This window comes from Scardinius erythrophthalmus, assembly GCF_964197995.2.
Source record: "Scardinius erythrophthalmus genome assembly, chromosome: 6".
Classification (NCBI taxonomy): domain Eukaryota; kingdom Metazoa; phylum Chordata; class Actinopteri; order Cypriniformes; family Leuciscidae; genus Scardinius; species Scardinius erythrophthalmus.
In genome coordinates, this window is record NC_138226.1 from 48,271,015 (window position 1) to 48,296,407 (window position 25,393).

General features: G+C 46.8%; 1 protein-coding gene across 2 annotated transcripts in view; it reads left to right on the plus strand.

The window, feature by feature from the left end:
- Nucleotides 1-24,542, plus strand: part of plbd2 (phospholipase B domain containing 2) — a 66,161-nt gene extending 41,619 nt beyond the window's left edge. For both annotated transcript variants that reach the window (XM_081369051.1, XM_081369050.1), the window contains one exon: nt 24,168-24,542. In XM_081369051.1, the coding sequence (XP_081225177.1) occupies nt 24,168-24,338 (171 nt within the window). In that variant the 3' untranslated portion in view covers nt 24,339-24,542. The remainder of the gene's footprint in view (nt 1-24,167) is intronic.
- Nucleotides 24,543-25,393: the final 851 nt, after the last annotated feature.

Consider the following 25,393-nt stretch of genomic DNA (forward strand, 5'->3'; position numbering starts at 1 on the left):
TCCTGCAGATGTTGAGTGTTGTAACTCTTCTGTCCTCCTGCAGATGTTGAGTGTTGTAACTCTTCTGTCCTCCTGCAGATGATGAGTGTTGTAACGCTTCTGTCCTCCTGCAGATGTTGTTGAGTGTTGTAACTCTTCTGTCCTCCTGCAGATGTTGAGTGTTGTAACACTCCTGTCCTCCTGCAGATGTTGAGTGTTGTAACTCTTCTGTCCTCATGCAGATGTTGAGTGTTGTAACGCTCCTGTCCTCCTGCAGATGTTGAGTGTTGTAACGCTCCTGTCCTCCTGCAGATGTTAAGTGTTGTAACACTCCTGTCCTCATGCAGATGTTGAGTGTTGTAACTCTTCTGTCCTCCTGCAGATGTTGAGTGTTGTAACGCTCCTGTCCTCCTGCAGATGTTGATTGTTGTAACACTCCTGTCCTTCTGCAGATGTTGTGTTGTAACACTCCTGTCCTCCTGCAGATGTTGAGTGTTGTAACGCTCCTGTCCTCCTGCAGATGATGAGTGTTGTAACACTCCTGTCCTCCTGCAGATGTTGTGTTGTAACACTCCTGTCCTCCTGCAGATGTTGAGTGTTGTAACACTCCTGTTCTCCTGCAGATGTTGTGTTGTAACGCTCCTGTCCTCCTGCAGATGATGAGTGTTGTAACTCTTCTGTCCTCCTGCAGATGTTGTTGAGTGTTGTAACGCTCCTGTCCTCCTGCAGATGTTGTTGAGTGTTGTAACGCTCCTGTCCTCATGCAGATGTTGAGTGTTGTAACTCTTCTGTCCTCATGCAGATGTTGAGTGTTGTAACGCTCCTGTCCTCATGGAGATGTTGAGTGTTGTAACGCTTCTGTTCTCCTGCAGATGTTGTGTTGTAACTCTTCTGTCCTCCTGCAGATGTTGTTGAGTGTTGTAACGCTCCTGTCCTCCTGCAGATGTTGTGTTGTAACACTTCTGTCCTCCTGCAGATGTTGTGTTGTAACGCTCCTGTCCTCCTGCAGATGTTGTTGAGTGTTGTAACGCTTCTGTCCTCCTGCAGATGTTGTGTTGTAACACTTCTGTCCTCCTGCAGATGATCAGTGTTGTAACGCTTCTGTCCTCCTGCAGATGTTGTGTTGTAACACTTCTGTCCTCCTGCAGATGATCAGTGTTGTAACTTTTCTGTCCTCCTGCAGATGATCAGTGTTGTAACGCTTCTGTTCTCCTGCAGATGTTGTGTTGTAACTCTTCTGTCCTCCTGCAGATGTTGTTGAGTGTTGTAACGCTCCTGTCCTCCTGCAGATGTTGAGTGTTGTAACGCTCCTGTCCTCCTGCAGATGATGAGTGTTGTAACTCTTCTGTCCTCCTGCAGATGTTGAGTGTTGTAACTCTTCTGTCCTCCTGCAGATGTTGAGTGTTGTAACGCTCCTGTCCTCCTGCAGATGTTGAGTGTTGTAACTCTTCTGTCCTCCTGCAGATGTTGAGTGTTGTAACGCTCCTGTCCTCCTGCAGATGTTGAGTGTTGTAACTCTTCTGTCCTCCTGCAGATGTTGAGTGTTGTAACGCTCCTGTCCTCCTGCAGATGTTGAGTGTTGTAACGCTCCTGTTCTCCTGCAGATGTTGAGTGTTGTAACGCTCCTGTTCTCCTGCAGATGTTGAGTGTTGTAACGCTCCTGTCCTCCTGCAGATGTTGAGTGTTGTAACTCTTCTGTCCTCCTGCAGATGATGAGTGTTGTAACTCTTCTGTCCTCCTGCAGATGTTGAGTGTTGTAACGCTCCTGTCCTCCTGCAGATGTTGAGTGTTGTAACGCTCCTGTCCTCCTGCAGATGATGAGTGTTGTAACTCTTCTGTCCTCCTGCAGATGATGAGTGTTGTAACGCTCCTGTCCTCCTGCAGATGTTGAGTGTTGTATAGCTCCTGTCCTCCTGCAGATGTTTGGAGTGTTGTAACGCTTCTGTCCTCCTGCAGATGTTGAGTGTTGTAACGCTCCTGTCCTCCTGCAGATGTTGAGTGTTGTAACGCTCCTGTCCTCCTGCAGATGTTGAGTGTTGTAACACTCCTGTCCTCCTGCAGATGTTGAGTGTTATAACGCTTCTGTCCTCCTGCAGATGTTGTGTTGTAACGCTCCTGTCCTCCTGCAGATGTTGAGTGTTGTAACGCTCCTGTCCTCATGCAGATGATGAGTGTTGTATAGCTCCTGTCCTCCTGCAGATGTTGAGTGTTGTATAGCTCCTGTCCTCCTGCAGATGTTGAGTGTTGTATAGCTCCTGTCCTCCTGCAGATGTTGAGTGTTGTAACGCTCCTGTCCTCCTGCAGATGTTGAGTGTTGTAACGCTCCTGTCCTCCTGCAGATGTTGAGTGTTGTAACGCTCCTGTCCTCCTGCAGATGTTGAGTGTTGTAACGCTCCTGTCCTCCTGCAGATGTTGAGTGTTGTAACGCTCCTGTCCTCCTGCAGATGTTGAGTGTTGTAACGCTTCTGTCCTTCTGCAGATGTTTTGAGTGTTGTAACGCTCCTGTCCTCATGCAGATGTTGAGTGTTGTAACTTTTCTGTCCTCATGCAGATGTTGAGTGTTGTAACTCTTCTGTCATCCTGCAGATGTTTTGAGTTTTGTAACGCTTCTGTCCTCATGCAGATGTTGAGTGTTGTAACTCTTCTGTCATCCTGCAGATGTTTTGAGTGTTGTAACGCTTCTGTCCTCCTGCAGATGTTGAGTGTTGTAACTCTTCTGTCCTCATGCAGATGTTGAGTATTGTAACTTTTCTGTCCTCATGCAGATGTTGAGTGTTGTAACTCTTCTGTCATCCTGCAGATGTTTTGAGTGTTGTAACGCTCCTGTCCTCATGCAGATGTTGAGTGTTGTAACGCTCCTGTCCTCATGCAGATGTTGAGTGTTGTAACTCTTCTGTCCTCCTGCAGATGTTTTGAGTGTTGTAACTCTTCTGTCCTCCTGCAGATGTTTTGTGTGTTGTAACGCTCCTGTCCTCATGCAGATGTTGAGTGTTGTAACTTTTCTGTCCTCATGCAGATGTTGAGTGTTGTAACTCTTCTGTCATCCTGCAGATGTTGAGTGTTGTAACGCTTCTGTCCTCATGCAGATGTTGAGTGTTGTAACTCTTCTGTCCTCCTGCAGATGTTGTCGAGTGTTGTAACGCTCCTGTCCTCCTGCAGATGTTGAGTGTTGTAACACTCCTGTCCTCCTGCAGATGTTGAGTGTTGTAACTCTTCTGTCCTCCTGCAGATGTTGAGTGTTGTAACTCTTCTGTCCTCCTGCAGATGATGAGTGTTGTAACGCTTCTGTCCTCCTGCAGATGTTGTTGAGTGTTGTAACTCTTCTGTCCTCCTGCAGATGTTGAGTGTTGTAACACTCCTGTCCTCCTGCAGATGTTGAGTGTTGTAACTCTTCTGTCCTCATGCAGATGTTGAGTGTTGTAACGCTCCTGTCCTCCTGCAGATGTTGAGTGTTGTAACGCTCCTGTCCTCCTGCAGATGTTAAGTGTTGTAACACTCCTGTCCTCATGCAGATGTTGAGTGTTGTAACTCTTCTGTCCTCCTGCAGATGTTGAGTGTTGTAACGCTCCTGTCCTCCTGCAGATGTTGATTGTTGTAACACTCCTGTCCTCCTGCAGATGTTGTGTTGTAACACTCCTGTCCTCCTGCAGATGTTGAGTGTTGTAACGCTCCTGTCCTCCTGCAGATGATGAGTGTTGTAACACTCCTGTCCTCCTGCAGATGTTGTGTTGTAACACTCCTGTCCTCCTGCAGATGTTGAGTGTTGTAACACTCCTGTTCTCCTGCAGATGTTGTGTTGTAACGCTCCTGTCCTCCTGCAGATGATGAGTGTTGTAACTCTTCTGTCCTCCTGCAGATGTTGTTGAGTGTTGTAACGCTCCTGTCCTCCTGCAGATGTTGTTGAGTGTTGTAACGCTCCTGTCCTCATGCAGATGTTGAGTGTTGTAACTCTTCTGTCCTCATGCAGATGTTGAGTGTTGTAACGCTCCTGTCCTCATGGAGATGTTGAGTGTTGTAACGCTTCTGTTCTCCTGCAGATGTTGTGTTGTAACTCTTCTGTCCTCCTGCAGATGTTGTTGAGTGTTGTAACGCTCCTGTCCTCCTGCAGATGTTGTGTTGTAACACTTCTGTCCTCCTGCAGATGTTGTGTTGTAACGCTCCTGTCCTCCTGCAGATGTTGTTGAGTGTTGTAACGCTTCTGTCCTCCTGCAGATGATCAGTGTTGTAACTTTTCTGTCCTCCTGCAGATGATCAGTGTTGTAACGCTTCTGTTCTCCTGCAGATGTTGTGTTGTAACTCTTCTGTCCTCCTGCAGATGTTGTTGAGTGTTGTAACGCTCCTGTCCTCCTGCAGATGTTGAGTGTTGTAACACTCCTGTCCTCCTGCAGATGTTGAGTGTTGTAACGCTCCTGTCCTCCTGCAGATGTTGAGTGTTGTAACGCTCCTGTCCTCCTGCAGATGATGAGTGTTGTAACTCTTCTGTCCTCCTGCAGATGTTGAGTGTTGTAACTCTTCTGTCCTCCTGCAGATGTTGAGTGTTGTAACGCTCCTGTCCTCCTGCAGATGTTGAGTGTTGTAACTCTTCTGTCCTCCTGCAGATGTTGAGTGTTGTAACGCTCCTGTCCTCCTGCAGATGTTGAGTGTTGTAACTCTTCTGTCCTCCTGCAGATGTTGAGTGTTGTAACGCTCCTGTCCTCCTGCAGATGTTGAGTGTTGTAACGCTCCTGTTCTCCTGCAGATGTTGAGTGTTGTAACGCTCCTGTTCTCCTGCAGATGTTGAGTGTTGTAACGCTCCTGTCCTCCTGCAGATGTTGAGTGTTGTAACTCTTCTGTCCTCCTGCAGATGATGAGTGTTGTAACTCTTCTGTCCTCCTGCAGATGTTGAGTGTTGTAACGCTCCTGTCCTCCTGCAGATGTTGAGTGTTGTAACGCTCCTGTCCTCCTGCAGATGATGAGTGTTGTAACTCTTCTGTCCTCCTGCAGATGATGAGTGTTGTAACGCTCCTGTCCTCCTGCAGATGTTGAGTGTTGTATAGCTCCTGTCCTCCTGCAGATGTTTGGAGTGTTGTAACGCTTCTGTCCTCCTGCAGATGTTGAGTGTTGTAACGCTCCTGTCCTCCTGCAGATGTTGAGTGTTGTAACGCTCCTGTCCTCCTGCAGATGTTGAGTGTTGTAACACTCCTGTCCTCCTGCAGATGTTGAGTGTTATAACGCTTCTGTCCTCCTGCAGATGTTGTGTTGTAACGCTCCTGTCCTCCTGCAGATGTTGAGTGTTGTAACGCTCCTGTCCTCATGCAGATGATGAGTGTTGTATAGCTCCTGTCCTCCTGCAGATGTTGAGTGTTGTATAGCTCCTGTCCTCCTGCAGATGTTGAGTGTTGTATAGCTCCTGTCCTCCTGCAGATGTTGAGTGTTGTAACGCTCCTGTCCTCCTGCAGATGTTGAGTGTTGTAACGCTCCTGTCCTCATGCAGATGTTGAGTGTTGTAACGCTCCTGTCCTCATGCAGATGTTGAGTGTTGTAACTCTTCTGTCCTCCTGCAGATGTTTTGAGTGTTGTAACTCTTCTGTCCTCCTGCAGATGTTTTGTGTGTTGTAACGCTCCTGTCCTCATGCAGATGTTGAGTGTTGTAACTTTTCTGTCCTCATGCAGATGTTGAGTGTTGTAACTCTTCTGTCATCCTGCAGATGTTGAGTGTTGTAACGCTTCTGTCCTCATGCAGATGTTGAGTGTTGTAACTCTTCTGTCCTCCTGCAGATGTTGTCGAGTGTTGTAACGCTCCTGTCCTCCTGCAGATGTTGAGTGTTGTAACACTCCTGTCCTCCTGCAGATGTTGAGTGTTGTAACTCTTCTGTCCTCCTGCAGATGTTGAGTGTTGTAACTCTTCTGTCCTCCTGCAGATGATGAGTGTTGTAACGCTTCTGTCCTCCTGCAGATGTTGTTGAGTGTTGTAACTCTTCTGTCCTCCTGCAGATGTTGAGTGTTGTAACACTCCTGTCCTCCTGCAGATGTTGAGTGTTGTAACTCTTCTGTCCTCATGCAGATGTTGAGTGTTGTAACGCTCCTGTCCTCCTGCAGATGTTGAGTGTTGTAACGCTCCTGTCCTCCTGCAGATGTTAAGTGTTGTAACACTCCTGTCCTCATGCAGATGTTGAGTGTTGTAACTCTTCTGTCCTCCTGCAGATGTTGAGTGTTGTAACGCTCCTGTCCTCCTGCAGATGTTGATTGTTGTAACACTCCTGTCCTCCTGCAGATGTTGTGTTGTAACACTCCTGTCCTCCTGCAGATGTTGAGTGTTGTAACGCTCCTGTCCTCCTGCAGATGATGAGTGTTGTAACACTCCTGTCCTCCTGCAGATGTTGTGTTGTAACACTCCTGTCCTCCTGCAGATGTTGAGTGTTGTAACACTCCTGTTCTCCTGCAGATGTTGTGTTGTAACGCTCCTGTCCTCCTGCAGATGATGAGTGTTGTAACTCTTCTGTCCTCCTGCAGATGTTGTTGAGTGTTGTAACGCTCCTGTCCTCCTGCAGATGTTGTTGAGTGTTGTAACGCTCCTGTCCTCATGCAGATGTTGAGTGTTGTAACTCTTCTGTCCTCATGCAGATGTTGAGTGTTGTAACGCTCCTGTCCTCATGGAGATGTTGAGTGTTGTAACGCTTCTGTTCTCCTGCAGATGTTGTGTTGTAACTCTTCTGTCCTCCTGCAGATGTTGTTGAGTGTTGTAACGCTCCTGTCCTCCTGCAGATGTTGTGTTGTAACACTTCTGTCCTCCTGCAGATGTTGTGTTGTAACGCTCCTGTCCTCCTGCAGATGTTGTTGAGTGTTGTAACGCTTCTGTCCTCCTGCAGATGATCAGTGTTGTAACTTTTCTGTCCTCCTGCAGATGATCAGTGTTGTAACGCTTCTGTTCTCCTGCAGATGTTGTGTTGTAACTCTTCTGTCCTCCTGCAGATGTTGTTGAGTGTTGTAACGCTCCTGTCCTCCTGCAGATGTTGAGTGTTGTAACACTCCTGTCCTCCTGCAGATGTTGAGTGTTGTAACGCTCCTGTCCTCCTGCAGATGTTGAGTGTTGTAACGCTCCTGTCCTCCTGCAGATGATGAGTGTTGTAACTCTTCTGTCCTCCTGCAGATGTTGAGTGTTGTAACTCTTCTGTCCTCCTGCAGATGTTGAGTGTTGTAACGCTCCTGTCCTCCTGCAGATGTTGAGTGTTGTAACTCTTCTGTCCTCCTGCAGATGTTGAGTGTTGTAACGCTCCTGTCCTCCTGCAGATGTTGAGTGTTGTAACTCTTCTGTCCTCCTGCAGATGTTGAGTGTTGTAACGCTCCTGTCCTCCTGCAGATGTTGAGTGTTGTAACGCTCCTGTTCTCCTGCAGATGTTGAGTGTTGTAACGCTCCTGTTCTCCTGCAGATGTTGAGTGTTGTAACGCTCCTGTCCTCCTGCAGATGTTGAGTGTTGTAACTCTTCTGTCCTCCTGCAGATGATGAGTGTTGTAACTCTTCTGTCCTCCTGCAGATGTTGAGTGTTGTAACGCTCCTGTCCTCCTGCAGATGTTGAGTGTTGTAACGCTCCTGTCCTCCTGCAGATGATGAGTGTTGTAACTCTTCTGTCCTCCTGCAGATGATGAGTGTTGTAACGCTCCTGTCCTCCTGCAGATGTTGAGTGTTGTATAGCTCCTGTCCTCCTGCAGATGTTTGGAGTGTTGTAACGCTTCTGTCCTCCTGCAGATGTTGAGTGTTGTAACGCTCCTGTCCTCCTGCAGATGTTGAGTGTTGTAACGCTCCTGTCCTCCTGCAGATGTTGAGTGTTGTAACACTCCTGTCCTCCTGCAGATGTTGAGTGTTATAACGCTTCTGTCCTCCTGCAGATGTTGTGTTGTAACGCTCCTGTCCTCCTGCAGATGTTGAGTGTTGTATAGCTCCTGTCCTCCTGCAGATGTTGAGTGTTGTATAGCTCCTGTCCTCCTGCAGATGTTGAGTGTTGTAACGCTCCTGTCCTCCTGCAGATGTTGAGTGTTGTAACGCTCCTGTCCTCCTGCAGATGTTGAGTGTTGTAACGCTCCTGTCCTCCTGCAGATGTTGAGTGTTGTAACGCTCCTGTCCTCCTGCAGATGTTGAGTGTTGTAACGCTCCTGTCCTCCTGCAGATGTTGAGTGTTGTAACGCTTCTGTCCTTCTGCAGATGTTTTGAGTGTTGTAACGCTCCTGTCCTCATGCAGATGTTGAGTGTTGTAACTTTTCTGTCCTCATGCAGATGTTGAGTGTTGTAACTCTTCTGTCATCCTGCAGATGTTTTGAGTTTTGTAACGCTTCTGTCCTCATGCAGATGTTGAGTGTTGTAACTCTTCTGTCATCCTGCAGATGTTTTGAGTGTTGTAACGCTTCTGTCCTCCTGCAGATGTTGAGTGTTGTAACTCTTCTGTCCTCATGCAGATGTTGAGTATTGTAACTTTTCTGTCCTCATGCAGATGTTGAGTGTTGTAACTCTTCTGTCATCCTGCAGATGTTTTGAGTGTTGTAACGCTCCTGTCCTCATGCAGATGTTGAGTGTTGTAACGCTCCTGTCCTCATGCAGATGTTGAGTGTTGTAACTCTTCTGTCCTCCTGCAGATGTTTTGAGTGTTGTAACTCTTCTGTCCTCCTGCAGATGTTTTGTGTGTTGTAACGCTCCTGTCCTCATGCAGATGTTGAGTGTTGTAACTTTTCTGTCCTCATGCAGATGTTGAGTGTTGTAACTCTTCTGTCATCCTGCAGATGTTGAGTGTTGTAACGCTTCTGTCCTCATGCAGATGTTGAGTGTTGTAACTCTTCTGTCCTCCTGCAGATGTTGTCGAGTGTTGTAACGCTCCTGTCCTCCTGCAGATGTTGAGTGTTGTAACACTCCTGTCCTCCTGCAGATGTTGAGTGTTGTAACGCTCCTGTCCTCCTGCAGATGTTGAGTGTTGTAACTCTTCTGTCCTCCTGCAGATGTTGAGTGTTGTAACTCTTCTGTCCTCCTGCAGATGATGAGTGTTGTAACGCTTCTGTCCTCCTGCAGATGTTGAGTGTTGTAACTCTTCTGTCCTCCTGCAGATGTTGAGTGTTGTAACTCTTCTGTCCTCCTGCAGATGATGAGTGTTGTAACGCTTCTGTCCTCCTGCAGATGATGAGTGTTGTAACGCTTCTGTCCTCCTGCAGATGTTTAGTGTTGTAACGCTTCTGTCCTCCTGCAGATGTTGTTGAGTGTTGTAACTCTTCTGTCCTCCTGCAGATGTTAAGTGTTGTAACGCTCCTGTCCTCCTGCAGATGTTTAGTGTTGTAACTCTTCTGTCCTCCTGCAGATGTTGTGTTGTAACGCTCCTGTCCTCCTGCAGATGTTGAGTGTTGTAACGCTCCTGTCCTCCTGCAGATGTTGAGTGTTGTAACGCTTCTGTCCTCATGCAGATGTTGAGTGTTGTAAAGCTCCTGTCCTCATGCAGATGTTGAGTGTTGTAACGCTTCTGTCCTCATGCAGATGTTGAGTGTTGTAAAGCTCCTGTCCTCATGCAGATGTTGAGTGTTGTAACGCTTCTGTCCTCATGCAGATGTTGAGTGTTGTAACTCTTCTGTCCTCCTGCAGATGTTTTGAGTGTTGTAAAGCTCCTGTCCTCATGCAGATGTTGAGTGTTGTAACGCTTCTGTCCTCATGCAGATGTTGAGTGTTGTAACGCTTCTGTCCTCATGCAGATGTTGTTGAGTGTTGTAACGCTCCTGTCCTCCTGCAGATGTTGAGTGTTGTAATGCTCCTGTCCTCCTGCAGATGTTGTTGAGTGTTGTAACGCTTCTGTCCTCCTGCAGATGTTGAGTGTTGTAACGCTCCTGTCCTCCTGCAGATGTTGAGTGTTGTAACACTCCTGTTCTCCTGCAGATGTTGAGTGTTGTAACACTCCTGTTCTCCTGCAGATGTTGAGTGTTGTAACGCTCCTGTCCTCCTGCAGATGTTTTGAGTGTTGTAACACTCCTGTTCTCCTGCAGATGTTGAGTGTTGTAACGCTCCTGTCCTCCTGCAGATGTTGTTGAGTGTTGTAACGCTTCTGTCCTCCTGCAGATGTTGAGTGTTGTAACGCTCCTGTCCTCCTGCAGATGTTGTTGAGTGTTGTAACGCTCCTGTCCTCCTGCAGATGTTGAGTGTTGTAACGCTCCTGTCCTCCTGCAGATGTTGAGTGTTGTAACGCTTCTGTTCTCCTGCAGATGTTGAGTGTTGTAACGCTTCTGTTCTCCTGCAGATGTTGTTGAGTGTTGTAACTCTTCTGTCCTCCTGCAGATGTTGTTGAGTGTTGTAACTCTTCTGTCCTCCTGCAGATGTTGAGTGTTGTAACGCTTCTGTTCTCCTGCAGATGTTGAGTGTTGTAACGCTTCTGTCCTCCTGCAGATGTTGAGTGTTGTAACGCTTCTGTCCTCCTGCAGATGTTGAGTGTTGTAACGCTTCTGTTCTCCTGCAGATGTTGTTGAGTGTTGTAACTCTTCTGTCCTCCTGCAGATGTTGAGTGTTGTAACGCTCCTGTTCTCCTGCAGATGTTGAGTGTTGTAACGCTTCTGTTCTCCTGCAGATGTTGAGTGTTGTAACTCTTCTGTCCTCCTGCAGATGTTGAGTGTTGTAACGCTCCTGTCCTCCTGCAGATGTTTTGAGTGTTGTAAAGCTCCTGTCCTCATGCAGATGTTGAGTGTTGTAACGCTTCTGTCCTCATGCAGATGTTGTTGAGTGTTGTAATGCTTCTGTCCTCCTGCAGATGTTGAGTGTTGTAACGCTTCTGTCCTCATGCAGATGTTGAGTGTTGTAACGCTCCTGTCCTCCTGCAGATGTTGAGTGTTGTAACGCTTCTGTCCTCCTGCAGATGTTGAGTGTTGTAACGCTCCTGTCCTCCTGCAGATGTTGAGTGTTGTAACGCTCCTGTCCTCCTGCAGATGTTGAGTGTTGTAACGCTTCTGTTCTCCTGCAGATGTTGAGTGTTGTAACGCTCCTGTCCTCATGCAGATGTTGAGTGTTGTAACGCTTCTGTCCTCCTGCAGATGTTGTTGAGTGTTGTAACGCTCCTGTCCTCCTGCAGATGTTGTTGAGTGTTGTAACGCTCCTGTCCTCCTGCAGATGTTGTTGAGTGTTGTAACGCTCCTGTCCTCCTGCAGATGTTGTTGAGTGTTGTAACTCTTCTGTCCTCCTGCAGATGTTGAGTGTTGTAACACTCCTGTCCTCCTGCAGATGTTGAGTGTTGTAACGCTTCTGTTCTCCTGCAGATGTTGAGTGTTGTAACGCTTCTGTTCTCCTGCAGATGTTGTTGAGTGTTGTAACTCTTCTGTCCTCCTGCAGATGTTGTGTTGTAACTCTTCTGTCCTCCTGCAGATGTTGAGTGTTGTAACTCTTCTGTCCTCCTGCAGATGTTGAGTGTTGTAACGCTTCTGTTCTCCTGCAGATGTTGAGTGTTGTAACGCTTCTGTCCTCCTGCAGATGTTGAGTGTTGTAACGCTTCTGTTCTCCTGCAGATGTTGTTGAGTGTTGTAACTCTTCTGTCCTCCTGCAGATGTTGAGTGTTGTAACGCTTCTGTCCTCCTGCAGATGTTGAGTGTTGTAACGCTTCTGTTCTCCTGCAGATGTTGAGTGTTGTAACACTCCTGTCCTCCTGCAGATGTTGAGTGTTGTAACGCTTCTGTTCTCCTGCAGATGTTGAGTGTTGTAACGCTTCTGTTCTCCTGCAGATGTTGTTGAGTGTTGTAACTCTTCTGTTCTCCTGCAGATGTTGTGTTGTAACTCTTCTGTCCTCCTGCAGATGTTGAGTGTTGTAACTCTTCTGTCCTCCTGCAGATGTTGAGTGTTGTAACGCTTCTGTTCTCCTGCAGATGTTGAGTGTTGTAACGCTTCTGTCCTCCTGCAGATGTTGAGTGTTGTAACGCTTCTGTTCTCCTGCAGATGTTGTTGAGTGTTGTAACTCTTCTGTCCTCCTGCAGATGTTGAGTGTTGTAACGCTTCTGTTCTCCTGCAGATGTTGAGTGTTGTAACTCTTCTGTCCTCCTGCAGATGTTGAGTGTTGTAACGCTCCTGTCCTCCTGTAGATGTTTTGAGTGTTGTAAAGCTCCTGTCCTCATGCAGATGTTGAGTGTTGTAACGCTTCTGTCCTCATGCAGATGTTGTTGAGTGTTGTAATGCTTCTGTCCTCCTGCAGATGTTGAGTGTTGTAACGCTTCTGTCCTCATGCAGATGTTGAGTGTTGTAACGCTCCTGTCCTCCTGCAGATGTTGAGTGTTGTAACGCTTCTGTCCTCCTGCAGATGTTGAGTGTTGTAACGCTCCTGTCCTCCTGCAGATGTTGAGTGTTGTAACGCTCCTGTCCTCCTGCAGATGTTTTGAGTGTTGTAACGCTCCTGTCCTCATGCAGATGTTTTGAGTGTTGTAACACTCCTGTCCTCATGTAGATGTTGAGTGTTGTAACGCTCCTGTCCTCATGCAGATGTTTTGAGTGTTGTAACACTCCTGTTCTCCTGCAGATGTTGAGTGTTGTAACGCTCCTGTCCTCCTGCAGATGTTTTGAGTGTTGTAACGCTCCTGTCCTCATGCAGATGTTTTGAGTGTTGTAACACTCCTGTCCTCATGTAGATGTTGAGTGTTGTAACGCTCCTGTCCTCCTGCAGATGTTTTGAGTGTTGTAACGCTCCTGTCCTCATGCAGATGTTTTGAGTGTTGTAACACTCCTGTCCTCATGTAGATGTTGAGTGTTGTAATGCTTCTGTCCTCCTGCAGATGTTGAGTGTTGTAACGCTTCTGTCCTCATGCAGATGTTGAGTGTTGTAACTCTTCTGTCCTCCTGCAGATGTTGAGTGTTGTAACGCTCCTGTCCTCCTGCAGATGTTGAGTGTTGTAACGCTCCTGTCCTCCTGCAGATGTTTTGAGTGTTGTAACGCTCCTGTCCTCATGCAGATGTTTTGAGTGTTGTAACACTCCTGTCCTCATGTAGATGTTGAGTGTTGTAACGCTCCTGTCCTCATGCAGATGTTTTGAGTGTTGTAACACTCCTGTTCTCCTGCAGATGTTGTGTGTTGTAACGCTCCTGTCCTCATGCAGATGTTTTGAGTGTTGTAACGCTTCTGTCCTCCTGCAGATGTTGTGTTGTAACGCTCCTGTCCTCATGCAGATGTTGAGTGTTGTAACGCTTCTGTTCTCCTGCAGATGTTGAGTGTTGTAACTCTCCTGTCCTCCTGCAGATGTTGAGTGTTGTAACTCTTCTGTCCTCCTGCAGATGTTGAGTGTTGTAACGCTCCTGTCCTCCTGCAGATGTTGAGTGTTGTAACGCTCCTGTCCTCCTGCAGATGTTTTGAGTGTTGTAACGCTCCTGTCCTCATGCAGATGTTTTGAGTGTTGTAACACTCCTGTCCTCATGTAGATGTTGAGTGTTGTAACGCTCCTGTCCTCATGCAGATGTTTTGAGTGTTGTAACACTCCTGTTCTCCTGCAGATGTTGTGTGTTGTAACGCTCCTGTCCTCATGCAGATGTTTTGAGTGTTGTAACGCTTCTGTCCTCCTGCAGATGTTGTGTTGTAACGCTCCTGTCCTCATGCAGATGTTGAGTGTTGTAACGCTTCTGTCCTCCTGCAGATGTTGTTGAGTGTTGTAACGCTCCTGTCCTCCTGCAGATGTTGTTGAGTGTTGTAACGCTCCTGTCCTCCTGCAGATGTTGTTGAGTGTTGTAACGCTCCTGTCCTCCTGCAGATGTTGTTGAGTGTTGTAACTCTTCTGTCCTCCTGCAGATGTTGAGTGTTGTAACACTCCTGTCCTCCTGCAGATGTTGAGTGTTGTAACGCTTCTGTTCTCCTGCAGATGTTGAGTGTTGTAACGCTTCTGTTCTCCTGCAGATGTTGTTGAGTGTTGTAACTCTTCTGTCCTCCTGCAGATGTTGTTGAGTGTTGTAACTCTTCTGTCCTCCTGCAGATGTTGAGTGTTGTAACGCTTCTGTTCTCCTGCAGATGTTGAGTGTTGTAACGCTTCTGTCCTCCTGCAGATGTTGAGTGTTGTAACGCTTCTGTTCTCCTGCAGATGTTTTGAGTGTTGTAACACTCCTGTTCTCCTGCAGATGTTGAGTGTTGTAACGCTCCTGTCCTCCTGCAGATGTTTTGAGTGTTGTAACGCTCCTGTCCTCATGCAGATGTTTTGAGTGTTGTAACACTCCTGTCCTCATGTAGATGTTGAGTGTTGTAACGCTCCTGTCCTCCTGCAGATGTTTTGAGTGTTGTAACGCTCCTGTCCTCATGCAGATGTTTTGAGTGTTGTAACACTCCTGTCCTCATGTAGATGTTGAGTGTTGTAATGCTTCTGTCCTCCTGCAGATGTTGAGTGTTGTAACGCTTCTGTCCTCATGCAGATGTTGAGTGTTGTAACTCTTCTGTCCTCCTGCAGATGTTGAGTGTTGTAACGCTCCTGTCCTCCTGCAGATGTTGAGTGTTGTAACGCTCCTGTCCTCCTGCAGATGTTTTGAGTGTTGTAACGCTCCTGTCCTCATGCAGATGTTTTGAGTGTTGTAACACTCCTGTCCTCATGTAGATGTTGAGTGTTGTAACGCTCCTGTCCTCATGCAGATGTTTTGAGTGTTGTAACACTCCTGTTCTCCTGCAGATGTTGAGTGTTGTAACGCTCCTGTCCTCATGCAGATGTTTTGAGTGTTGTAACACTCCTGTCCTCATGTAGATGTTGAGTGTTGTAACGCTTCTGTCCTCCTGCAGATGTTGTGTTGTAACGCTCCTGTCCTCATGCAGATGTTGAGTGTTGTAACGCTTCTGTTCTCCTGCAGATGTTGAGTGTTGTAACGCTCCTGTCCTCATGCAGATGTTGAGTGTTGTAACGCTTCTGTCCTCCTGCAGATGTTGTTGAGTGTTGTAACGCTCCTGTCCTCCTGCAGATGTTGTTGAGTGTTGTAACGCTCCTGTCCTCCTGCAGATGTTGTTGAGTGTTGTAACGCTCCTGTCCTCCTGCAGATGTTGTTGAGTGTTGTAACTCTTCTGTCCTCCTGCAGATGTTGAGTGTTGTAACACTCCTGTCCTCCTGCAGATGTTGAGTGTTGTAACGCTTCTGTTCTCCTGCAGATGTTGAGTGTTGTAACGCTTCTGTTCTCCTGCAGATGTTGTTGAGTGTTGTAACTCTTCTGTCCTCCTGCAGATGTTGTTGAGTGTTGTAACTCTTCTGTCCTCCTGCAGATGTTGAGTGTTGTAACGCTTCTGTTCTCCTGCAGATGTTGAGTGTTGTAACGCTTCTGTCCTCCTGCAGATGTTGAGTGTTGTAACGCTTCTGTTCTCCTGCAGATGTTGTTGAGTGTTGTAACTCTTCTGTCCTCCTGCAGATGTTGAGTGTTGTAACGCTCCTGTTCTCCTGCAGATGTTGAGTGTTGTAACGCTTCTGTCCTCCTGCAGATGTTGAGTGTTGTAACGCTCCTGTCCTCCTGCAGATGTTGAGTGTTGTAACTCCTCTGTCCTCCTGCAGATGTTGAGTGTTGTAACGCTTCTGTCCTCCTGCAGATGTTGTTGAGTGTTGTAACTCTTCTGTCCTCCTGCAGATGTTGAGTGTTGTAACGCTTCTGTTCTCCTGCAGATGTTGAGTGTTGTAACACTCCTGTTCTCCTGCAGATGTTGTTGAGTGTTGTAACACTCCTGTTCTCCTGCAGATGTTGAGTGTTGTTACGCTTCTGTCCTCCTGCAGATGTTGAGTGTTGTAACTCTTCTGTCCTCCTGCAGATGTTGAGTGTTGTAACGCTCCTGTCCTCCTGCAGATGTTGAGTGTTGTAACGCTCCTGTCCTCCTGCAGATGTTGAGTGTTGTAACGCTTCTGTTCTCCTGCAGATGTTGTTGAGTGTTGTAACGCTTCTGTTCTCCTGCAGATGTTGAGTGTTGTAACGCTCCTGTCCTCCTGCAGATGTTGAGTGTTGTAAAGCTTCTGTTCTCCTGCAGATGTTGTTGAGTGTTGTAACGCTTCTGTTCTCCTGCAGATGTTGTTGAGTGTTGTAACACTCCTGTTCTCCTGCAGATGTTGAGTGTTGTTACGCTTCTGTCCTCCTGCAGATGTTGAGTGTTGTAACTCTTCTGTCCTCCTGCAGATGTTGAGTGTTGTAACGCTCCTGTCCTCCTGCAGATGTTGAGTGTTGTAACGCTCCTGTCCTCCTGCAGATGTTGAGTGTTGTAACGCTTCTGTCCTACTGCAGATGTTGAGTGTTGTAACGCTCCTGTCCTCCTGCAGATGTTGAGTGTTGTAACGCTCCTGTCCTCCTGCAGATGTTGAGTGTTGTAACGCTCCTGTCCTCCTGCAGATGTTGAGTGTTGTAACGCTCCTGTCCTCCTGCAGATGTTGAGTGTTGTAACGCTTCTGTTCTCCTGCAGATGTTGAGTGTTGTAACACTCCTGTCCTCCTGCAGATGTTGAGTGTTGTAACGCTCCTGTCCTCCTGCAGATGTTGAGTGTTGTAACGCTTCTGTTCTCCTGCAGATGTTGAGTGTTGTAACGCTCCTGTCCTCCTGCAGATGTTGAGTGTTGTAACGCTTCTGTTCTCCTGCAGATGTTGAGTGTTGTAACGCTTCTGTTCTCCTGCAGATGTTGTTGAGTGTTGTAACTCTTCTGTCCTCCTGCAGATGTTGTTGAGTGTTGTAACTCTTCTGTCCTCCTGCAGATGTTGAGTGTTGTAACGCTTCTGTTCTCCTGCAGATGTTGAGTGTTGTAACGCTTCTGTCCTCCTGCAGATGTTGAGTGTTGTAACGCTTCTGTCCTCCTGCAGATGTTGAGTGTTGTAACGCTTCTGTTCTCCTGCAGATGTTGTTGAGTGTTGTAACTCTTCTGTCCTCCTGCAGATGTTGAGTGTTGTAACGCTCCTGTTCTCCTGCAGATGTTGAGTGTTGTAACGCTTCTGTTCTCCTGCAGATGTTGAGTGTTGTAACTCTTCTGTCCTCCTGCAGATGTTGAGTGTTGTAACGCTCCTGTCCTCCTGCAGATGTTTTGAGTGTTGTAAAGCTCCTGTCCTCATGCAGATGTTGAGTGTTGTAACGCTTCTGTCCTCATGCAGATGTTGTTGAGTGTTGTAATGCTTCTGTCCTCCTGCAGATGTTGAGTGTTGTAACGCTTCTGTCCTCATGCAGATGTTGAGTGTTGTAACGCTCCTGTCCTCCTGCAGATGTTGAGTGTTGTAACGCTTCTGTCCTCCTGCAGATGTTGAGTGTTGTAACGCTCCTGTCCTCCTGCAGATGTTGAGTGTTGTAACGCTCCTGTCCTCCTGCAGATGTTTTGAGTGTTGTAACGCTCCTGTCCTCATGCAGATGTTTTGAGTGTTGTAACACTCCTGTCCTCATGTAGATGTTGAGTGTTGTAACGCTCCTGTCCTCATGCAGATGTTTTGAGTGTTGTAACACTCCTGTTCTCCTGCAGATGTTGAGTGTTGTAACGCTCCTGTCCTCCTGCAGATGTTTTGAGTGTTGTAACGCTCCTGTCCTCATGCAGATGTTTTGAGTGTTGTAACACTCCTGTCCTCATGTAGATGTTGAGTGTTGTAACGCTCCTGTCCTCCTGCAGATGTTTTGAGTGTTGTAACGCTCCTGTCCTCATGCAGATGTTTTGAGTGTTGTAACACTCCTGTCCTCATGTAGATGTTGAGTGTTGTAATGCTTCTGTCCTCCTGCAGATGTTGAGTGTTGTAACGCTTCTGTCCTCATGCAGATGTTGAGTGTTGTAACTCTTCTGTCCTCCTGCAGATGTTGAGTGTTGTAACGCTCCTGTCCTCCTGCAGATGTTGAGTGTTGTAACGCTCCTGTCCTCCTGCAGATGTTTTGAGTGTTGTAACGCTCCTGTCCTCATGCAGATGTTTTGAGTGTTGTAACACTCCTGTCCTCATGTAGATGTTGAGTGTTGTAACGCTCCTGTCCTCATGCAGATGTTTTGAGTGTTGTAACACTCCTGTTCTCCTGCAGATGTTGAGTGTTGTAACGCTCCTGTCCTCATGTAGATGTTGAGTGTTGTAACGCTTCTGTCCTCCTGCAGATGTTGTGTTGTAACGCTCCTGTCCTCATGCAGATGTTGAGTGTTGTAACGCTTCTGTCCTCCTGCAGATGTTGTTGAGTGTTGTAACTCTTCTGTCCTCCTGCAGATGTTGAGTGTTGTAACGCTTCTGTTCTCCTGCAGATGTTGAGTGTTGTAACGCTCCTGTCCTCATGCAGATGTTGAGTGTTGTAACGCTTCTGTCCTCCTGCAGATGTTGTTGAGTGTTGTAACGCTCCTGTCCTCCTGCAGATGTTGTTGAGTGTTGTAACGCTCCTGTCCTCCTGCAGATGTTGTTGAGTGTTGTAACGCTCCTGTCCTCCTGCAGATGTTGTTGAGTGTTGTAACTCTTCTGTCCTCCTGCAGATGTTGAGTGTTGTAACACTCCTGTCCTCCTGCAGATGTTGAGTGTTGTAACGCTTCTGTTCTCCTGCAGATGTTGAGTGTTGTAACGCTTCTGTTCTCCTGCAGATGTTGTTGAGTGTTGTAACTCTTCTGTCCTCCTGCAGATGTTGTGTTGTAACTCTTCTGTCCTCCTGCAGATGTTGAGTGTTGTAACTCTTCTGTCCTCCTGCAGATGTTGAGTGTTGTAACGCTTCTGTTCTCCTGCAGATGTTGAGTGTTGTAACGCTTCTGTCCTCCTGCAGATGTTGAGTGTTGTAACGCTTCTGTTCTCCTGCAGATGTTGTTGAGTGTTGTAACTCTTCTGTCCTCCTGCAGATGTTGAGTGTTGTAACGCTTCTGTCCTCCTGCAGATGTTGAGTGTTGTAACGCTTCTGTTCTCCTGCAGATGTTGAGTGTTGTAACACTCCTGTCCTCCTGCAGATGTTGAGTGTTGTAACGCTTCTGTTCTCCTGCAGATGTTGAGTGTTGTAACGCTTCTGTTCTCCTGCAGATGTTGTTGAGTGTTGTAACTCTTCTGTTCTCCTGCAGATGTTGTGTTGTAACTCTTCTGTCCTCCTGCAGATGTTGAGTGTTGTAACTCTTCTGTCCTCCTGCAGATGTTGAGTGTTGTAACGCTTCTGTTCTCCTGCAGATGTTGAGTGTTGTAACGCTTCTGTCCTCCTGCAGATGTTGAGTGTTGTAACGCTTCTGTTCTCCTGCAGATGTTGTTGAGTGTTGTAACTCTTCTGTCCTCCTGCAGATGTTGAGTGTTGTAACGCTTCTGTTCTCCTGCAGATGTTGAGTGTTGTAACTCTTCTGTCCTCCTGCAGATGTTGAGTGTTGTAACGCTCCTGTCCTCCTGTAGATGTTTTGAGTGTTGTAAAGCTCCTGTCCTCATGCAGATGTTGAGTGTTGTAACGCTTCTGTCCTCATGCAGATGTTGTTGAGTGTTGTAATGCTTCTGTCCTCCTGCAGATGTTGAGTGTTGTAACGCTTCTGTCCTCATGCAGATGTTGAGTGTTGTAACGCTCCTGTCCTCCTGCAGATGTTGAGTGTTGTAACGCTTCTGTCCTCCTGCAGATGTTGAGTGTTGTAACGCTCCTGTCCTCCTGCAGATGTTGAGTGTTGTAACGCTCCTGTCCTCCTGCAGATGTTTTGAGTGTTGTAACGCTCCTGTCCTCATGCAGATGTTTTGAGTGTTGTAACACTCCTGTCCTCATGTAGATGTTGAGTGTTGTAACGCTCCTGTCCTCATGCAGATGTTTTGAGTGTTGTAACACTCCTGTTCTCCTGCAGATGTTGAGTGTTGTAACGCTCCTGTCCTCCTGCAGATGTTTTGAGTGTTGTAACGCTCCTGTCCTCATGCAGATGTTTTGAGTGTTGTAACACTCCTGTCCTCATGTAGATGTTGAGTGTTGTAACGCTCCTGTCCTCCTGCAGATGTTTTGAGTGTTGTAACGCTCCTGTCCTCATGCAGATGTTTTGAGTGTTGTAACACTCCTGTCCTCATGTAGATGTTGAGTGTTGTAATGCTTCTGTCCTCCTGCAGATGTTGAGTGTTGTAACGCTTCTGTCCTCATGCAGATGTTGAGTGTTGTAACTCTTCTGTCCTCCTGCAGATGTTGAGTGTTGTAACGCTCCTGTCCTCCTGCAGATGTTGAGTGTTGTAACGCTCCTGTCCTCCTGCAGATGTTTTGAGTGTTGTAACGCTCCTGTCCTCATGCAGATGTTTTGAGTGTTGTAACACTCCTGTCCTCATGTAGATGTTGAGTGTTGTAACGCTCCTGTCCTCATGCAGATGTTTTGAGTGTTGTAACACTCCTGTTCTCCTGCAGATGTTGTGTGTTGTAACGCTCCTGTCCTCATGCAGATGTTTTGAGTGTTGTAACGCTTCTGTCCTCCTGCAGATGTTGTGTTGTAACGCTCCTGTCCTCATGCAGATGTTGAGTGTTGTAACGCTTCTGTTCTCCTGCAGATGTTGAGTGTTGTAACTCTCCTGTCCTCCTGCAGATGTTGAGTGTTGTAACTCTTCTGTCCTCCTGCAGATGTTGAGTGTTGTAACGCTCCTGTCCTCCTGCAGATGTTGAGTGTTGTAACGCTCCTGTCCTCCTGCAGATGTTTTGAGTGTTGTAACGCTCCTGTCCTCATGCAGATGTTTTGAGTGTTGTAACACTCCTGTCCTCATGTAGATGTTGAGTGTTGTAACGCTCCTGTCCTCATGCAGATGTTTTGAGTGTTGTAACACTCCTGTTCTCCTGCAGATGTTGTGTGTTGTAACGCTCCTGTCCTCATGCAGATGTTTTGAGTGTTGTAACGCTTCTGTCCTCCTGCAGATGTTGTGTTGTAACGCTCCTGTCCTCATGCAGATGTTGAGTGTTGTAACGCTTCTGTCCTCCTGCAGATGTTGTTGAGTGTTGTAACGCTCCTGTCCTCCTGCAGATGTTGTTGAGTGTTGTAACGCTCCTGTCCTCCTGCAGATGTTGTTGAGTGTTGTAACGCTCCTGTCCTCCTGCAGATGTTGTTGAGTGTTGTAACTCTTCTGTCCTCCTGCAGATGTTGAGTGTTGTAACACTCCTGTCCTCCTGCAGATGTTGAGTGTTGTAACGCTTCTGTTCTCCTGCAGATGTTGAGTGTTGTAACGCTTCTGTTCTCCTGCAGATGTTGTTGAGTGTTGTAACTCTTCTGTCCTCCTGCAGATGTTGTTGAGTGTTGTAACTCTTCTGTCCTCCTGCAGATGTTGAGTGTTGTAACGCTTCTGTTCTCCTGCAGATGTTGAGTGTTGTAACGCTTCTGTCCTCCTGCAGATGTTGAGTGTTGTAACGCTTCTGTTCTCCTGCAGATGTTTTGAGTGTTGTAACACTCCTGTTCTCCTGCAGATGTTGAGTGTTGTAACGCTCCTGTCCTCCTGCAGATGTTTTGAGTGTTGTAACGCTCCTGTCCTCATGCAGATGTTTTGAGTGTTGTAACACTCCTGTCCTCATGTAGATGTTGAGTGTTGTAACGCTCCTGTCCTCCTGCAGATGTTTTGAGTGTTGTAACGCTCCTGTCCTCATGCAGATGTTTTGAGTGTTGTAACACTCCTGTCCTCATGTAGATGTTGAGTGTTGTAATGCTTCTGTCCTCCTGCAGATGTTGAGTGTTGTAACGCTTCTGTCCTCATGCAGATGTTGAGTGTTGTAACTCTTCTGTCCTCCTGCAGATGTTGAGTGTTGTAACGCTCCTGTCCTCCTGCAGATGTTGAGTGTTGTAACGCTCCTGTCCTCCTGCAGATGTTTTGAGTGTTGTAACGCTCCTGTCCTCATGCAGATGTTTTGAGTGTTGTAACACTCCTGTCCTCATGTAGATGTTGAGTGTTGTAACGCTCCTGTCCTCATGCAGATGTTTTGAGTGTTGTAACACTCCTGTTCTCCTGCAGATGTTGAGTGTTGTAACGCTCCTGTCCTCATGCAGATGTTTTGAGTGTTGTAACACTCCTGTCCTCATGTAGATGTTGAGTGTTGTAACGCTTCTGTCCTCCTGCAGATGTTGTGTTGTAACGCTCCTGTCCTCATGCAGATGTTGAGTGTTGTAACGCTTCTGTTCTCCTGCAGATGTTGAGTGTTGTAACGCTCCTGTCCTCATGCAGATGTTGAGTGTTGTAACGCTTCTGTCCTCCTGCAGATGTTGTTGAGTGTTGTAACGCTCCTGTCCTCCTGCAGATGTTGTTGAGTGTTGTAACGCTCCTGTCCTCCTGCAGATGTTGTTGAGTGTTGTAACGCTCCTGTCCTCCTGCAGATGTTGTTGAGTGTTGTAACTCTTCTGTCCTCCTGCAGATGTTGAGTGTTGTAACACTCCTGTCCTCCTGCAGATGTTGAGTGTTGTAACGCTTCTGTTCTCCTGCAGATGTTGAGTGTTGTAACGCTTCTGTTCTCCTGCAGATGTTGTTGAGTGTTGTAACTCTTCTGTCCTCCTGCAGATGTTGTTGAGTGTTGTAACTCTTCTGTCCTCCTGCAGATGTTGAGTGTTGTAACGCTTCTGTTCTCCTGCAGATGTTGAGTGTTGTAACGCTTCTGTCCTCCTGCAGATGTTGAGTGTTGTAACGCTTCTGTTCTCCTGCAGATGTTGTTGAGTGTTGTAACTCTTCTGTCCTCCTGCAGATGTTGAGTGTTGTAACGCTCCTGTTCTCCTGCAGATGTTGAGTGTTGTAACGCTTCTGTCCTCCTGCAGATGTTGAGTGTTGTAACGCTCCTGTCCTCCTGCAGATGTTGAGTGTTGTAACTCCTCTGTCCTCCTGCAGATGTTGAGTGTTGTAACGCTTCTGTCCTCCTGCAGATGTTGTTGAGTGTTGTAACTCTTCTGTCCTCCTGCAGATGTTGAGTGTTGTAACGCTTCTGTTCTCCTGCAGATGTTGAGTGTTGTAACACTCCTGTTCTCCTGCAGATGTTGTTGAGTGTTGTAACACTCCTGTTCTCCTGCAGATGTTGAGTGTTGTTACGCTTCTGTCCTCCTGCAGATGTTGAGTGTTGTAACTCTTCTGTCCTCCTGCAGATGTTGAGTGTTGTAACGCTCCTGTCCTCCTGCAGATGTTGAGTGTTGTAACGCTCCTGTCCTCCTGCAGATGTTGAGTGTTGTAACGCTTCTGTTCTCCTGCAGATGTTGTTGAGTGTTGTAACGCTTCTGTTCTCCTGCAGATGTTGAGTGTTGTAACGCTCCTGTCCTCCTGCAGATGTTGAGTGTTGTAAAGCTTCTGTTCTCCTGCAGATGTTGTTGAGTGTTGTAACGCTTCTGTTCTCCTGCAGATGTTGTTGAGTGTTGTAACACTCCTGTTCTCCTGCAGATGTTGAGTGTTGTTACGCTTCTGTCCTCCTGCAGATGTTGAGTGTTGTAACTCTTCTGTCCTCCTGCAGATGTTGAGTGTTGTAACGCTCCTGTCCTCCTGCAGATGTTGAGTGTTGTAACGCTCCTGTCCTCCTGCAGATGTTGAGTGTTGTAACGCTTCTGTCCTACTGCAGATGTTGAGTGTTGTAACGCTCCTGTCCTCCTGCAGATGTTGAGTGTTGTAACGCTCCTGTCCTCCTGCAGATGTTGAGTGTTGTAACGCTCCTGTCCTCCTGCAGATGTTGAGTGTTGTAACGCTCCTGTCCTCCTGCAGATGTTGAGTGTTGTAACGCTTCTGTTCTCCTGCAGATGTTGAGTGTTGTAACACTCCTGTCCTCCTGCAGATGTTGAGTGTTGTAACGCTCCTGTCCTCCTGCAGATGTTGAGTGTTGTAACGCTTCTGTTCTCCTGCAGATGTTGAGTGTTGTAACGCTCCTGTCCTCCTGCAGATGTTGAGTGTTGTAACGCTTCTGTTCTCCTGCAGATGTTGAGTGTTGTAACGCTTCTGTTCTCCTGCAGATGTTGAGTGTTGTAACTCTTCTGTCCTCCTGCAGATGTTGAGTGTTGTAACGCTCCCGTCCTCCTGCAGATGTTGAGTGTTGTAACGCTCCTGTCCTCCTGCAGATGTTGAGTGTTGTAACGCTTCTGTTCTCCTGCAGATGTTGAGTGTTGTAACGCTCCTGTCCTCCTGCAGATGTTGAGTGTTGTAAAGCTTCTGTTCTCCTGCAGATGTTGTTGAGTGTTGTAACGCTCCTGTCCTCCTGCAGATGTTGAGTGTTGTAACGCTTCTGTTCTCCTGCAGATGTTGAGTGTTGTAACGCTCCTGTCCTCCTGCAGATGTTGAGTGTTGTAAAGCTTCTGTTCTCCTGCAGATGTTGTTGAGTGTTGTAACGCTCCTGTCCTCCTGCAGATGTTGAGTGTTGTAACGCTTCTGTTCTCCTGCAGATGACGAGCTTCGGCCTGTTCCAGCGACTCGAGCTGTTAGCCGTCAGCGGTCCTACATGGGATCAGACGCCAGTGTTCCAGTGGAGCCGCTCGCCCTACAGAGACCTCCCGCACATGGGCCATCCGGACCGCTGGGACTTCAGCACCGTCCACGTCACGTGGTCCACATGATCCCACATGATCCCACAGCCCATGATGGTCAATGTTATGACCATAACCTCAGGATGAAATCAGCCTCATTGCTTTGATTATAAGAGACTGATATTTTGACGTAAGAGAAGTGTAATGCATTATGAAAGAGATCCTCTGAAATGTTCTGTGTCTTTGAAATGACAATAAATCAAGACGTGATTGTTCTGTTGCCTCATGTGGTCTCAGACGTGTTTCCTTGAATTCTTGATCTTGATTCATGAACTTTTGGGTGCTTGGATTGCACTATTTTTATTAAAAGTATACATCAGAAGCCAAGTTACATCAGAAGCCAAGTTACATCAGAAGCACTAGACCGAAAATATACAAATACGTGTGGTCATAGGCATTTGGTGTGGGGAGGGGTTTTAAAAAGCCAACCTTCAAAAATGAATTAACCTTCTAAATTTGCAATATATCCAGTCTTTATTGAAACAGCTTTCTTTCATCAGAGAAGCAGATAACAGGCGTGTTCGACTTGATGTGGCGCTGCGCAGACGTTTTGCCGGATTCACCTACGACAACGATTACGTGTGTTTCCCTTTCTTTCTGATACATTCAGCTCAGCTGACGTTCATAAATTCGTTTTTATAACAGTAATCAATCTCTTTTCATGTAACCTCAATGTTATATTGTGTCGGGTTTATCAAAATAAAACTGATAAAAAATATATAGACCCACTTTATTTGTATTTAAGTAGTGTAGAATTGTGTTGAACTTTATATTCAATTCACATTTATTTGTATAGTGCTTTTCACAATACACGTTTCAGTGCAGCTTTACAGAAAATGCACATTACAATTTAGAGAGATCTGTTATCAGAGGTGACTAAGTTATGCATGTCAGAAATGTATATATACAAAATCACAGCTAAAAATGTATTAATTTAAATAGTATAATAATTCAAGGCAGAAACAATGAATTTGTTAACAAATGATTATGACAGACAATTGGCTCTGTATTACCCAGTACATAGGGGTCTGAATGAAAAGTGTTTCTGTTGCTTCATGAAAGCGTCTGTATTTGACATCGCATCT